The 15676-nt window shown below is 48.7% G+C and overlaps 1 protein-coding gene across 3 annotated transcripts in view; it reads left to right on the top strand.

The window, feature by feature from the left end:
- Nckx30C (solute carrier family 24 member Nckx30C) overlaps positions 1–15676 on the top strand; it is a 51618-nt gene that overhangs the window by 17857 nt on the left and 18085 nt on the right. For 2 of the 3 annotated variants that reach the window (XR_013058852.1, XM_033328260.2), the window contains exons 3-5: positions 1764–2040; positions 11194–11465; positions 14013–14148. Coding sequence is in view for 2 of the 3 variants with exons in the window: in XM_033328260.2 (XP_033184151.1) it covers positions 1764–2040; positions 11194–11465; positions 14013–14148 (685 nt within the window). In the remaining variant the exon portion in view is untranslated. The remainder of the gene's footprint in view (positions 1–1763; positions 2041–11193; positions 11466–14012; positions 14149–15676) is intronic. The other variant, XM_033328268.2, reaches the window with a different exon arrangement.

Raw genomic sequence — 15676 nt, 5'->3', positions numbered from 1 at the left:
CGTTCCGTGGAGTGTGCGCGCTCATCTCGTCGGTTCTGTGCAAACTACGTCGCGAGTATGCGCGCGGAAAACACGACCCTTGACGAATTCGTAAACATCGGGCAACCCTTGTACGACGTAACAGGTAACAGCGACAGAGGGACTAATAGAGACGCGAGCGTTTCTCGAATTTGAAAAGAAATTGGAGGCGAGGGTACGAGGCAGGGCAACGGAAGGAGGACGAAGAAGTACATCTCGTATTTATTCGATCACGGTTGTTTCAACCACCTTTTCCGTCTTCGTCCCTCGACGATCCCGGTTTCATCGCCTCTGGATATTTTTCGCCCGTGCGAAATTACTTTTCATCGCGTCAACGTGTCGCGTATTTTCCGCCTCTTTATTTATTCATGGTGGCTCTCTTTCTTCGATCGGCCACCCATTCTTCTTCTTCTTCCTCTTCTTCGTTACTCCTCCTCTTCCGTATCGTTCTCGACAGATCGATCTGTCGGGTAGAACGCGAAGAACAGAGTCTGTATCCTATTAACGTCATTGTTTATCGAACGATGGAAAAACGAGTAGGATATCGTCGGCATCGTTAGTACACCTTCTTAGGAATGTCTAACTGTACGTGGTCGAGGATAACTGCAGGAAATCGAATAGACTATTGTTCGGAAATCGTTTCGCTAATTCGCGATGCGCTTATTGTTGCGCGGTTAAGTCGCGGCTGCCTCTGTAACCTCGATTCACTCGCGTCTCAACGAACAAAAGGACAGGAACTTTGTGTATCAGACTGGAAGCAATAGGCGCGACACTCGCGATCCGTGGCCAAAGCGCGTTAGTCGACCACCCGGGAGCATCGTGAAAGCGAGGAATTCGAGGGAGTTGCACGTCGAGTATCCCTTAACGTTTCATGCATAGTAGACGAGAAAAGTCATTCTACTAGTCATTCGTTTGCGGCCTCGAAAAGGACAGGCAAAGGGAGGGAATAAAAACGAGCGAAAGAAACTGTGTCGCGGATGAAGACGCGCGTCATTCTACGCGATCGCTCGAACGCGCGTCTATATGTTCGAACATGTTGGAACGCGAGTGACGCTCGAGTTGCTTCGCGCATATGTCTCTGCTGCTTTAGAGATCTCAGTCCCCTACGATCTTCATTGTCTGGCGAAACGTCGATTTGAATAGGAACGTAGAGGCGCGTCGATTGTCTAATCTCGTTAACGTGTCTAGTGGATAACGACGTGGGTAGCACTTTGATTAGCTGCAATTTCCAGCCTGCGAAAGATCTGCAGCTTTTTACAGGGACAATGTTTTTTCGACTTTCCAACAGGATGGCGTGAGCAAATTTTAGGCACGCGATCGCCTCGATAACGTGTACTTCTGTGTTATTTGGTAAAGTCATCGATCCCAAAGTCTGCCGAGTATAGATATCGTCCGAGTTCGCTGGAATCGGAAGCATCGAAGCCACGAGGGTGATCGGAAGCGTAGGTAAGACAGGAGCAGAGCGCTCCGATTGATCCGTAGTCGAATCTGAAGCACCGTTCGTAAACACGGGGTATCGGGTAGTCGGGCTAAAGGATGGCCCAGTGAACGACGACGAATTGCGGCGGTTATAACAACCGAGTGTAATAATAATAAAAAAAAAAGAAAATATGAAACAGACAAGTAGAAATTTAAAAAAAACAGAAAAGCGATAAAAAAACAGTATGATAAGGAGAAGTGTAAGAAACGGATGAAAGAAGGAGATCGATGTTGTATTGAGAGACGAAATGACGTGTGTGTTCCAGCAGCATCCGAACGCGACGAACAGTAGCGAGACGAGCGTGGGTGGCGTGTCGGGTGCATGCGGAAGCAGCGGCATACCGGCGGGTGGAGAGGCCGGGTGCAGCAGCAGAGGTGGCAGCAGCAGTGGTGCCGGTGGCACGGCCGGACAGGGCTGCGAGCAGGCAGCCCTCGGTGGCTCCTCGTCTCATTCCAGGGAGAGCCACGCCAAGTTCAGGCACGGCTTGCTACAGCTTATGATCCACACGATCGATCCGCTCCACGACGGTCAGTCCCGCGCCGGTATACCAACTCCACACTCTATCACTCTCGCTTGCCGCTTTGCCTTAGCGCTGACAGCACGCTCTTAGCTGGTAGTCGTTATATTTTAGCCATAGTTTTCTTTCTTTTTAGACGTCCTACGATCGAACAATCGGACCATACTCTCGCGGCCAAGACTTTTAAGCGGAACCCGGTAGAGAAACCGGTAGTCGCGTAATCGAAACGACGTTGGTGTTTTACGAGTTTCGACGAGATTCGGGTAATTTTCCTGGCACGAACGTCGTAAACGCTCGGCAGTGGTCTGGTTTCGCGGCAATGGAAATCCGCGGTTGAAACATCGCGACCAACCGCAAACCTTCGGAGAGCTCTGTCGGATAAAGTGCTTTTAAATGTAGAGTCACGGGTATGCTTACGAAGACCTCCGGGACGGCATTCTTTCAGCCTCTTTCCTTCTTTCTATCGACAGGCAGGTCAAGCCCGTAATCCTTAACCCGGAGTGTAACGCATCGGGGAACGTTTCTTTCGGTCACGAAACATCGAAACGCGATTCGGAAAATATCGAAATACGTAGAGTTCCACGATAGTGTCTGTAATTGTAGAGGTAGTTCCGTGTCATCAAACGGTTTCCCAAACTAACTTCGTTAATTAACTGGTAGCCGTATGGATGAATATCATTAAGCGGATGATGGAACGAATTTTAAAATCCCAATTGAAATATATTCAAATCCGAAGCAAGTCGTTCCAGAGACTTTGCGCTCGTAACTCGTTTAACCTACATACAGATGCCATTCTATTTTTCTCTCTCGCCGCCGACCCCTCGACATCTTTACGCTCCGTGAAAAACATTTCCTTCTTTTCTTTCCTCCATCTACGGTCTACGGTTTGGGAAACACGCGGCAAATCGAATAGTAGCATTTGCGTAATTGTCCATCTAGCTGTACTGGTTTGTTGCATGACCGATCACTGTGTACCGTTGCGTCGGACCAAGTAATTAAACGTTGCGAGTACTCGACGATAACGAGCTCACGAGAAGTTCAATGTCGTGCACGTCGTGCCTAGGAGCCTGCGTACGATACAACCATTGGATGCACGTATCACTTAGAGATCAGTAGAACGACTGCCGTCACGATCAGACGTTACTCGTTACGCGATCGTCGAATAAGCTTCGCGGCGAAGCGATGCAACCAACGTGGCGTTTCCTCTTTTTGCTATTGGATCGCCAAAAACCTTGAGACAGAATAACAACTATGACACTGGAGTAGATACGCATCTATCAGCGTATCGACTAGCGATAGGAACGACAGATTAAACGCTAATGCGACGTTTCGACGATGACTGGTAAATAAATGAGAAAACGTGCTCGTTACTCCGGCCCTCTGTCCTTTGTACGTATTTATAGAGCGTGGCCTCATCGCGGGAAAAAATCCAATCCAGGATACTATTTTTCATTGCGCCGTCCATGTTTCACGCTGTACGTATAATAACGACAGATAAAACGGTGAACGTCGTTCCGAGAATCGGACCGTGTATTTTTTCGCGACTGATTCGAAATCTCACGGGCGAAAGGTAATTACCGTTGTGATTCCGCGTATCGCATTCTCGTGACGTTTCTAACCACCTCCTCCTCCTCCTCCTCCTCCTCCTCCCCCCCCAAACTGGCGTTCTCTTTTCTCGCGCGTAGATCGGTATAGATCGGAGAGATTAGAGCGGCCGATTGACCTAGAAATTAGGAGGGAAATACGAGCCGTTCGACGGAAAAGCCTCTGTAAACGTTCTCGCGGCAAGTTTGACAAAGACAGTGCGGTTTCGTTTATCGTCGATGTAAAAGGGGCGATCGTGTTCCTGACATCTCGCGAAACGAACATCGTAAATTCTTTTACAGCCATCCCGCGTGAAATTCCGATCGATCGATCGATAACTCCCCGTCACCGTGGCGAATAATAATGGTTACGCTTGGCCGCTCGGCTCCGCTTCGCTCCGCGTGTCGGAGGACGGATCGCGTGCATTTTCGGCCGCGAGCCAGCCGATGAAATTTGTACGAGTGTCTGGACGGGCGTTTGTTAATCGGCGAACGTAACAAAACTGGAGTGAGGGAAAGATCGCGGTTGGCGTGATCGATAGGAATCTTAATCCAGAAGGGGTAACTCCCCGATAATCTCGACGTTGAAATTGATTTTCGGCCCGTGCACCTACGTGTACCGGAGTCGCTTATATAAATGGGTCAGGTCACGCGCGTATGGAAAGAAAAGGGCGATCATCAATTAGACGACTCTTTCGCGTGGATCCCCGGATGGCCTCGTTGTAACTTAACAGTGACCGCGCGTATATAACGTTCGAGAACACCGCACATAGGATCGTTCTGTCTAACCGGACGCTCTCGTCGATGTTGCTGAAAATAATGGTAGTTAACCTAGCCTAGGGGTAGGAGATCAAGACACTCGTTATCGCGAACGTTATTTTAAGCAATAATTCCTCTCCGCAGCTTTATCCCACATTCTCGTTTAAATCTGTCGATCGTCGCTATATATCTTCGCGTTTTCGTTCTCCTTTTCTTCTCCTCTTTATCTTCCGCCGATCGAGAGAACACGCCCACGAAAGGACGTCGTTAATCTCGATCGCGTGACAAACAGCCGATACACGATTTCCCTTCGATATTCCAGTCGGTGCGTACGTGTACCGACGAACACGCTTCTTCCATGGCGCGTTTGAGAAACAGCCACCTACTTTTCTCGTCCCTGATTCGCTCTCTGCTTCGATCCTGCGTCCTTTTCTTCCTTTTTCCGACGATTTTTCCACTCGCGTGTTAGTGAAACACGAGCAAAAAAGGGGAAGCAACGGCAATGGCAACGACGATCACGACGAGAATGAGAACTGCAGCGTCGGCTGCGAGCGTTTTCTGGGAACACGGGAAAAGCCGGATGGTTGGCTTCGAATGAATTTGCGGGACGCGTTTTCAGCATGTATCTCTGAGTAGCGGTGAGTGGCGAGTATGTATCGGGACCCTGACCTAGAAAGCGGCGCGTATCGATCGTAACTAGCGAATCCACACTTGGGGCTCGCCTTCCTTTTCCCTTCCTTTAGCTGCGGGCCTTTAACGTCATCCAGACATCACCTTGCACCGCTACACCAGATAATATTCAACTATCCTTCCTGAAAGATTCCACTCACCGCTCTACTCGTTCCCGCACGCGGAAATACTTTAAACGTCGTTTGCTCGACTCGTGGCCGAGCCCTTCGTTCGTAAACGAGCGCGATTTCGTTCAACGACGCGGCGATACCGCGTCCCACCTATCAGATATCCGAGGTGCCTACACGGTTTCGCTTTATCGAGTTTCTTCCCGAGTGTCCTCGAGCGATACGATTTCTTTCTCAGCAGCGACATTTTCCAAAACAAGTTGGAAACTCGAAAGAGGATGGAACGATAGATCGCGCGACGTGCTTTTATAGATTTCGCGTTCCCATTGTTCGTTCTACGTGAGCGAGAGCGAAGACGTGGAAATTTGTTCCGTCGTCGTTAAACGATCTCATAGCAATAAGGAAAATGCCCCGAAATAGCAGCGATAGTTTTTAGTAAATTGACAGGTCGGGCCATCTATAACGAGGCTCGTTCCCACGTACGTATTTAACGTGCAGAGCTTAGTCGTCTCGTTTGAGTGGTTTTCTCCGAAGTAGCCACTCTTCGTACGTCACTCGTCGTCGTCGTCGTCGTCGTCGTCGTCGTCGTCGTTGCCGTCGTCCACATCGACATCGACATCCGCTTCGAATCTCGTCCCAATTGAACGCGTTATTTATAATGAACGTGGCGCAAGCAGGTTCGTTAGGTTTTTTAATAACTTGCAGAGAATACGAGGCAGATGAGCGGCATCGTGGCGAAAGGCCAATCGAAATCCCCTGTGACGTTTCTATATAGCTCGGAGTCATTTTATCGAAAATCCTCATCCTCCCATCGCTCGCGTTCCCCGAGGTGCAGTCACGATTACCCATCTCCGTTAGGAACGATATTAACAAATTGGACCGCGTTGCTTTAATCCCTCTGCCCGTCTTTATTTTCGAACTCGTCTCCCGTGGTTAACGTCTCGTCACACTTAGGCTTAATTCCCGTGGTACTCTCGGTTTATAGTTTATAGTCTTCGTTCTATTTACAGAAGAACGTTTCTCGAGTTTGTCCTAAATGTCAACCTCGTCCTCCCCCCGTTTCTCGTTCGAGTTCCTCCCTTATCTTGCCTGATATATATATATAAAAAAAAAAAGAGAAAAACAGAATACAAGAAAAAACCGGAAAGTATGTACGCGCTCGTATCTGTGCGCCGGAGAAATTAGAAGGAAGAATCGCGAAAGAATTACATCGGCTGAGGTATCCCGTGTTCGATATGGAAAGTCGAGCGAAGAAATCGAGGTGACCTTCGCAGATGGAGGTTGAGCCAACCACGAGTCATCAATCACGTCAGCTTTTGCATTACAATTATCCGTTAGCCGCGTCTAATCCTTTACACGCAAGAACCCTTGCGAGAATCTGACACCGTTGAAAAGGGCTCGAGCGAACGATATCGATCGAAGCTTCCCGTAGCTTCGATGTTACGCTACTTTTCGGTGGAATATCACGTGTATCTCGTGCATCTCTTATCTCGTATTCGCTGGATAATATTTAGCCAATATCGCGCTATCTCGAGTTGCGGGCAGTTTGGCGCACAATATCTTCCAGTTACTCCGACGAGAGTTAAAATTGGATTTCGTTGTTGTTTTTTTCACCTTGAACACCGCGCTACAGCGCACGCATACAACTTCCCGCGTGGAAATTATAGCTTCCTTTTCTCTCGCCGTTGTACCCTTCGCAGAAACCAATTTTCGCTGCTGTAAATGAAAGCCGAGGGAAAATTGGTATGGCGATACTCGAAGCTGGGCTTAATTTTCTGGATAATTTGCCGAACGACACCGGAAGACAACGGAACTCGTTATCTTCCAACGTTGGTCGTTCTGGATTTAATGGCAGATTAGCAGCCGAGACAAGACAAAGTTATTGAAACGTACGCCACGCCGTCGAGAAACGACGATCGCTCTTTTCATCGGATCTCGCATCGCTGCCTCGTTAACGTACTTAATGGCCCTCGATCTGGCAGTCGTTCCGCCGTACCGAACGTACAATACAAACTTACTCGGAGGAGAACGGAACGTTCAAACGACGCCGTCGCGTCGTCTGCCGTCTCTTCTCGGGGCTATCGATGCAACTTGTTTTTCTCGGTAAACTTTCCACTTTCCTCCGTTAGTTTCTTCTACGCGTCCCTTTCGCTCGTATCACGGCTCTCTGCCGTCACGTCGGGAAACCAAGAAGAAATGAAAGGAAAAGAAAACGAGTGCAATGAAATTGTTGCTCGGTTCGGATGAAATTGTCTCCGTAGCTACGAGATGGAGAAAGTCGCGCTACCTTGTCCTTCTTCGTCGCTGACCTTCTGCCACGCGACGAACGCTATCTCGCCATCTGACGAACGCGAAGATATTCGTTCTATCTAGGAGACGGGTTTATGGCTGCGCGAAGGACACCGATCTATATCTCCGTTCTTAACGATCGCTTCATCCAACGTCCTTTCTCCGTATACCTATTATACACAGGCCATTTCGGTGTTTCACGAGCGAAAGCACTTGTTTGCTTTCCAAACGATCGGTCCGTGCTCGATCAAATGCCTGTCTCGTGTCCTCCTTCGCCAATTGCCAGTTGGAAAAGCGGTGCTGCTCCGCTTCGATTTAATTGTCCTCAAAACCGAAACGCGTCCGCTAACAAACCTAGGCTGATCGAGCTTTGTAGGTTAATAGGTAGCACTTGGGCCGACCCGCACGGGATTATTCTACTTGATTCGTCGTTCCTCCCTTCTCTCTCTCTCTCTCTCTCTCTCTCTTTGCCTCTTCTTTTGTCTCGCTCGAAAATTTCCATCGCCGGTCGGAGAACGCGAATATCCCGCCGTTTCTCCGCGTCTTAATTCGTCTACAATAAAGAAATTAACAAGATTCTACCACTCGGAAGTTTGTTAACGCTCTTTTATTCGCGATACTCGCTCTTTCACGAGGCTTCCTTTCTCGTGATTCGTATCGCCAGCCATTAACTGTAATTTATCAAATGCAGCGTCGTTGATTTCTTTCTCTAATCGTGGCTCTTCCTTTGAACGATTTCTCTTCCTCTCTTTTCTTTCTTTCTATTTTTACCGTGTCTTTGTACTTTTTCTACGCGAACGATTATACCGCTCGAGGAAGGTAGAAAACGCAAAGGGTAAACAAAATTATCGGAGCTTAACAGCTCGAAACCCGATAGGCACCTCCTCCTTCCTTTATCTCGCTCTCCATCGCGGACGAATCCCTCCCTTTCGCGTATTCTTCTACCTTATACTTTTCCATCTCGCTCGAGGCGACCCAAGGGTCGATACTTTCATCGCGGTCCGACTTCTCGCCGACGGCTCTACGCCTTTATTTTCTCGCCACGTTTCCAGTTTCGAGAACGAAGGCCACTCGCTACAGCTTTTTCCCCCTTTGACCTAGTACCATCAGCACGGGCACACGCGATTGGTCCAAGCTAATCGCCGAATTACGTCTTCTTCCTTTACCTCGCGGCCTTTTCTTCGCGTACGAGTCTGCCCGCTTTTGTCGCTTTTCACCTTTCACATCGAAAGCAATCAAAGCCTCGCAATATTTCATGCGTTCGTTTTAGTCCTCGGCTCGAGAGCGAAATTGCCACTAAAGGTGAACTTGGAGCAAGTCGGTAATTAACGGAAGAACGTTCGGTTTAATGCCTCGTATGAAAGACGATACGAACGATCGAATTGCTCGCACGAAACGCTGCTCCGCGCGGTATCAGATTATAGTTATTGCAAAACCTATCCGTCACCGCGTTCAACGTCGCTTGACGTTCAAATATTTAAAGGAACGCGTTAAGCGAAGTTTCTCTTCTGCTGTTTACCGGCGGTCGGGTTAATCGATAAACACGACTAATGATGTATCTTAAAAAAAGAAACTCTTAGAGGCGGCTGGTGTATAACGTATTATATATATATATATATATACATAGAAAGAAGACGAGAGAAGGAGCGAGAAAATGAGAAAAAAAAGGGTGAAGAAAGGGGATGGGGAACAAAGGTGAAAGAGAAACGAGATAAATAGGAAACGAGGTAGCCTCCGGCTAGACACATACTTTCGTATCGCGCACACTTTTCAGTGTTCTTCTCGCCATTCTTGCCCGACCCGTTCAGTTTCTTCTTTGACCTAGTATCGTGCGAATAAGCGCAGAATCGGCTCGCATCGTGGCAACGAGGTAGCCTCGGTAACGAACGAATTTCGAGTGCCTCATGTCGGTTGTTTCCTCGCTACTTTACCTATTTAAAGACGAATCACGACGCTCGGCCCTGATTATCGCGGTTACAAGGTTAAATTAAGAGGGAGGAATTACACTGGAGATGGTGGTTCGAGGTCGAGAATCGTGGGAATTTACTTGCGAGGGAGCAAGAAAATATTTGACGACTCAGAGGCTGCGTATTCCGTCCGTGGGATGAAAAGATAACAGTAATTTATACGCCGAGTGGGATTCTTGCCCGTTTGAGATTCTTCTGCTTGCACGTCATACCGGAGTATCGCGAAAGCGCGATTTCAATGGGAATATTACACGATGCAAATACTTGCGTCACGGTACAGACGTAAAGCTCGCTTCTGAATCGCCATTCCATTTTTTTTTTACCAATTTATTCCAACGAATAAACAAGAAGGACGAGCGGATCTTGCAGTAATATTTCACGGCACGTGTCTAGTGTCTGTGAGAATTTTCCATGTCTTTTAGTCGACGTTTTCGTTACGATAACAAGACGGAAGTTCCGGATGATTCGAACGTCGGAATCGCTTCTTGCCTGTTCGCTGTTAATTAACGTCATCCCCGGAAGACGAGGGAAACTCACGGCGGAGAAATTGGTTTCCGTCTTGTCGAATACTCGCTACTCGCTAAATTCGGAACGGACGTGCCAACGTTTTCTTGGAAAGTGGCAATCGCTTTGTCGTTTGCGAAGATAAAAAAGACACGCCATTTGGCGAAGGTAGCTTGTAACGCGATGGTTTAAACGTGTTCTTACCGGGCATGGCGACTCAACACGAATCGTAAATGGATTTCACTGGCTCGACCGTTAATCCGCTCGCTGTAATTTTCTTAAACACGATTCACCGGCCGATCTACTCACGCGCGATAGCATTCCACTCGGATAATCCAATTGCGTGACGATCGCGCGAGTTAAACTTATTATACGAGCGCGACAAACGACTCCAAGTCTCGGCAAAGTACCTCGTGAAATTCGTTAGTGGCATTTTCTCAACGTTGCCTTTTCTACGCGAGCTACGGGCAATTCCATAAACGCAGATTCTTACGCGCAAGTGGCTTTAGCGCGATTCGTGGAGCAACGTATTTGCAGATCGTTAACAGTTAAGGTCGGTAGGCTGGCGAAATAGACCAGAAAACGGTAACTGTTACGTAACGCAAGGTTGTTTTAGGTAATCGGGCGAAGTAGAACGTAGCAAGGAAGCGCACGAAAACGCCTTTGAACGACTCTAGCTCATTATTATTTCGTAGTTTCAGCTTTAGCTAGATTTTAAATGCACGCTTAAATGGAACGTATGTACGTATATCCACGATACCTACGGCAAATTTCCAACATCGCCGTTACGACGTCCGATGCACAGATCCCGTTCGACGTTGGAATTTAGTTGCGTGGGTCGTGGAAAAAGTTTTCTGCTTGCCAGTTGCACTCTGTAGCATCGTAAATACTGGTCATGGGCGTCGATCATTTTGTTACTCCAACTAACGTCGTAAATATCTTGTTTGTATCGGGTCGTTTAAACCGCGGAATAAAACGATCGTTCTTTTACGAACGAGAATATTCCGCGGAGTATGGCGATTCCGAGCGGACGTAAAAACATCGTATTTCTACATAGCCGATGCTCCGAAAACTTGTAGGTACGATTAGTTGTAATTCGATCTCGCGTGTAAATAATCGTATAGAGAGAGAGAAACGCCTGCCGGTATACCATCGATGCCTGTGACGCCAGTTTCATAGACGATCAAAGTTGCTAGAATAGATAGAGAAGCAAAGCGTTTGATCGTAGCGCGTGACTCGATGTTTTTCCTCGTTAACCTGCATCTCTGGTGCTGTTCAGGCAAAGTGGACGAGAAAGCGACGCAATTGCACGCGATAGCTTCGCTAAAGGTGCTACTGGATGCCACCAGGCCGCACAACGGCGCTGCTACGTCGACCGCCGCCCATTATTCCGGTGCCTCGTCGAGAGAGACCACTCTGCAGCTGCAGCAAGGCTCCCAGGGCACCACCACGACCACCACTACGACGACGACCACCGCCGGCACCACCGCCGGCATCCAGGAACTTCCCAATGGCGGTATAGCCGCTGGCCTCGATGCGGGGCTCGATTCGGTAATTGTCAAATTCGACGAATGCCTGATCGCTTCCATCTCGTCCTTCCGATTCTTGCGGCCATCGTCCAATTCCCCTAAGTCTGTTTTATTCCCTTTTCGTTCGAGGACGATCGGGACGTCAAAGGACAGTTTCGCGATTTCGATCAGAGACGCGAGAGCTTGGAATCTCGACGCGTGTCCTTATCGACAGCTTGCGAAAGACGCGTGAAGGTGGTTTGACAACAACAGCGACCGATAGCAGACGCGTTCCTCGCCGGTGCCAAGTGAGAGCCGACGACGATACCCGCAATGCTGGCGAAACGTCGGATCGAGTTTCCACGTAGACAGGAGTCGCAGCCGAGAGGCTGGGTGGTCCAATGACAGGAACAATGGCCGCGCGGCGGCCCGAAAACGTTAATTCGGTCGTGTCCTTGGCGATCCCATTTCCGAGACGGAAGAGTCGACAGAGGCCGAGCGACGTTAACGCGGCGACAGACGGAAGAATCCGCGGGGCTTCTTTTTTTTCGCTCGACGATCCGCGTACGCGAGATGGTAATTTGAATTCGTTTCCTGGCCGGTCGGTTGGGAAATTCGGTCGTCTCTGATTTCTAGCTCTCCCTCGGTGGCCGTTTCTAAAATAACGGCAGCGGCTGTCGCCACGATTCGACGACCAGGCCAATTATCGTCCATCGATCGAACCGAAACGAAACGGCCAGTGTACGGCGAATCGCCGGACCGTCCGACTTTCGGTACGTCGCGACGCGTCCTTTCTCGTTTCTTTGCGTCTCGTCGCGGAGAAAAAGCGAGCGACGGTGTTCGGTGATCGATTGGCGCGCCATCGCAATTTTTATTAGGTTTCACGAGCGATTAACGCACTTTCGAAAAACGGATAACGGTTGATAAATTGTTATCTACGCGATGGAAATATTTCTTGGCCATTTTCCTGTGGCAGATGGTAGCCAGTTCGCGTCGACCGGTTGTCGCTCAACTCGAACGTTCCAGCAGCGATATCGCCGTTCTCATGCCGCTCTTCCCGCGCTATCTGGCGTTCCAGCCGCCTGGTTGCGGACAGAGATAGATGCTCGATAATTCGGATGGACGCGATGCGATAGGAAAAATGAACCGAGGAATTCCTTATTTTCCGAGCGGTCGGTCTCTGACAAACGATTCAGCGTCATCTTCCCTCCGACATGACGGCTAAGGGAGACGCGGTAACGAACACATTTATAGTCGAGAAACATCGGCTGACAATGGCCGAGCGTTCAAGAATTGGGCCGTTCTGTATAGCAAAAGGACATCGGGTTGGAAACAAGGCAATTGCGGAGAGTGGTTGTTTCCCAAGCGAGACCTTCGTCTTCGCGTGATTCGCCGTCAAAGTTGCCGTCCCGATCCAAACGGATCTTTCGACTCGACGTTCTTTGTCACCGTCCTTTGTCGTTCATCGTCGAGACGCTCGCGTCTCCTCTTTGCTCTTGATATTCCGATTGGCGAAAATAAAGTGCCGTGAAACGTCTTGGTCGCGAGCAAAGACGCGCCATTCCATTTCCATTCTGGAAACTCGCATGGAACGAAGGATGGTGCCGTGGGTTAACTCGAGGAGAAATCGAAACGCGAGCCGATTTTCCGCGACTTAGAAATTGGCGGTGCGAGCTTTCGCCCGTTATTAGCTGGTGGTGGTGGGGAGCGCGCGCGGATCGCGGGGGATTCTCGAACCTCTTTGTCCTAAATGAGTGAGAAGGCCTTTTCATTTTGAATGCACCGCGAATCTGGGTCAATTCTGGCTACACCCGGCGTCGCTACGCTACACATTGCCTATTTCAGTTCCTCTTTTAACTCTCGGATAATCGAAGCAAAGTCACCAGGCAATGGCTTTTCCGCCCGAGTTCCGCATTTTCTAGCAACGGCCCGCTTCTTCTCTACAAATTTCGCCCTTCAAGGTCTCGTTTATCCTTCCGCGATTATTCCCTTCCGTCTCGTCTCCTTTGTCTTCTTCGTTGATCTCTCTTCTTCGTTTTACGCGTCTCTCGGCCTCGTATTTGTCGAATCGCCGGCACGCGCGTACCGGGATCGACTGTTGACGTCGACGCTTCCGTCAGTGGAACAGCCGATTTCTCTCACTGCAGCCGAAATCGCACTGCGCGAAATAGTCGCGCGCGGTAAAATTATCGCTATACTCGGCGGGAATTAATCGCCGCTGTTGCCTCTCGCTGGCAATTATCAGCGGCGAGACGAGTGCAGCTGGAAAATCCAAACATGAACCGGCCCATTGTGTCGCGGTTAGCCGAGAATGGATCTAAGGGATCTGCTTTGTGCCTTTGCCGAGTTACCCGCGGTATTTAGAAGCCTATGTCGCTTCACCGCCCAGCTTCATTGTGTTTTCCAACGATAAACGGCGATCGAGTGTACGGCGGATAGGAAAACTCGGCTTCTTTCTTAACTCCATCCGACCGGATACAGCAAACGGATTAAGCGGGCGTGTTAATTAGAGAGAAAATCGAACGCGGAAGATGCACGACGCGAGGTTGCCAGAGGGAATTTTGCCTTTGAAAATAAATGCTTGTTTCAGGGAGAGGAGGATGAACCTCCGGAAGCCTTGGACATGGGCTGGCCCAGCAGTCCCAGGAAAAGACTAACTTACATTTTGGTCGCGCCAATTCTGTTCCCTCTGTGGCTGACGTTACCAGACACAAGGACACCCAGAGGTAAGCCGGCGGAAGATGAAACGACACACTGGATTTCGTGCAGAGTTTCCAACAGAGTCGTTTCCTTCAGATCCTTTAACCTACCGCTGACCCAAGACTTTGTTTCGATTATCGGGAAAGGAGCGTGCATTGTTTCAAACAGCGGCAGCAGTTGGACGAAACGAGAGCAGCGCGCTGCTGCATCCTCGTTCCGTCCAAAGCCAGTAAATTTTTAGCTTTCAGTTTCATAGAGGAATATCAAAGGCATAGTTTGCTCTACTCCGGTTCGCCGTAAAAGACAGTCCTCTCGAGGATCCGTACGAGTTTACGGTTTAACCGTAAGCCAGGGGATTCTTCGCCGAGCAGGCTCCTCTCATTTCGTTCAGTTTGCCAAAAACCTCGCGTCTTATTTTCCAGGGTAAGTAGATTTTCTATTGATTTTTATTTATTATCTTTGTATCCGACGGCCATGGACCGTTTGCTGCTGTCGGACGCATCGGTACACGAACCGAAGTATCAAAGAGCGAGCGCTAACTTTAAGCGACGAGTGTTACGATTTCATGCGAGTTAACACGGATGCTTTAAAGCAGATTCGCGGTCGAGCAAAGCGTATCGTTGATACGGTCGAAGTTGCCTAACAAACTAGCCCGTTAAACGCGACGTGTAATTTAAAAAGTTGAAGAATTTCTGGACAGTCAACGGACCGATCGAGAATTTGAAAAATCTAAGATCAGGTTTGATCCCACACCTTATCCTATATCGAGCATATTCAAAGCGTTAAGAGTATTTTCGTAGCTATGACAAGTTTCGAGCATCGGCTCGTTAATCTTGGAGGCGACGTATCTTCGAAATTTGTGTCGCACGCTCTCAAAACAATTTCACGTGATTCGATCGTGCCGGATTCCATAATCGAGATGCGTGTTCGAGATTGCGGTATAACTAGAAACGAGTGAAATATTTTAGAGAATTTTTAAAATTCGTCGCGTGCCTGATATCGAGAGACGGCGATTTTAATGCGTCGTTTTTTTGTTTTCTATGGTTAAATATGGTCAGCAAATATCGACAACGCAGATAAAGGTAATACCTAAATCGGTCGTTGTTTCTCGTTTATGCGGTGGTGCATCATTTATGGAGTAGGCGAAATCAAGTACCGTTTTTCCACGCGTGAAACGCGTAACATGACGTTTCGAGATATTAAACGGCGGCGTGTTTTTGACACTCGATTCGCAAAGTCGGAACAAATCGTTTTGAATATTCCAGGCATCGATTTAAGGACGAGTCGTTGTTAACTTTTTAAATCATCGACCAACGATAAAAGTTTACCGTGTGCAGAAATTTTTGACGTGTATCGGTTTTAATCAAGCGCGTGATCGAACGATCCATTTTCCTCTGTGCATGGCCATCGCGAACGAAAATGTTGCGCTGCAAGCGTATGATACGTTTCTCGTGTCGCGGTATCGGCAAAGCAAAACGCCGTTCAAGCGGAATGATGTAATCTTTGTAGGCGAGCGGTTAGTCGATTCACGAGCAAGGAAACTCGCTGCTGGGT

Source organism: Bombus vancouverensis, chromosome 7 (genome assembly GCF_051014615.1).
Source record: "Bombus vancouverensis nearcticus chromosome 7, iyBomVanc1_principal, whole genome shotgun sequence".
In the NCBI taxonomy this organism is placed as follows: domain Eukaryota; kingdom Metazoa; phylum Arthropoda; class Insecta; order Hymenoptera; family Apidae; genus Bombus; species Bombus vancouverensis.
This window is presented reverse-complemented; position numbering and strand designations above follow the sequence as displayed.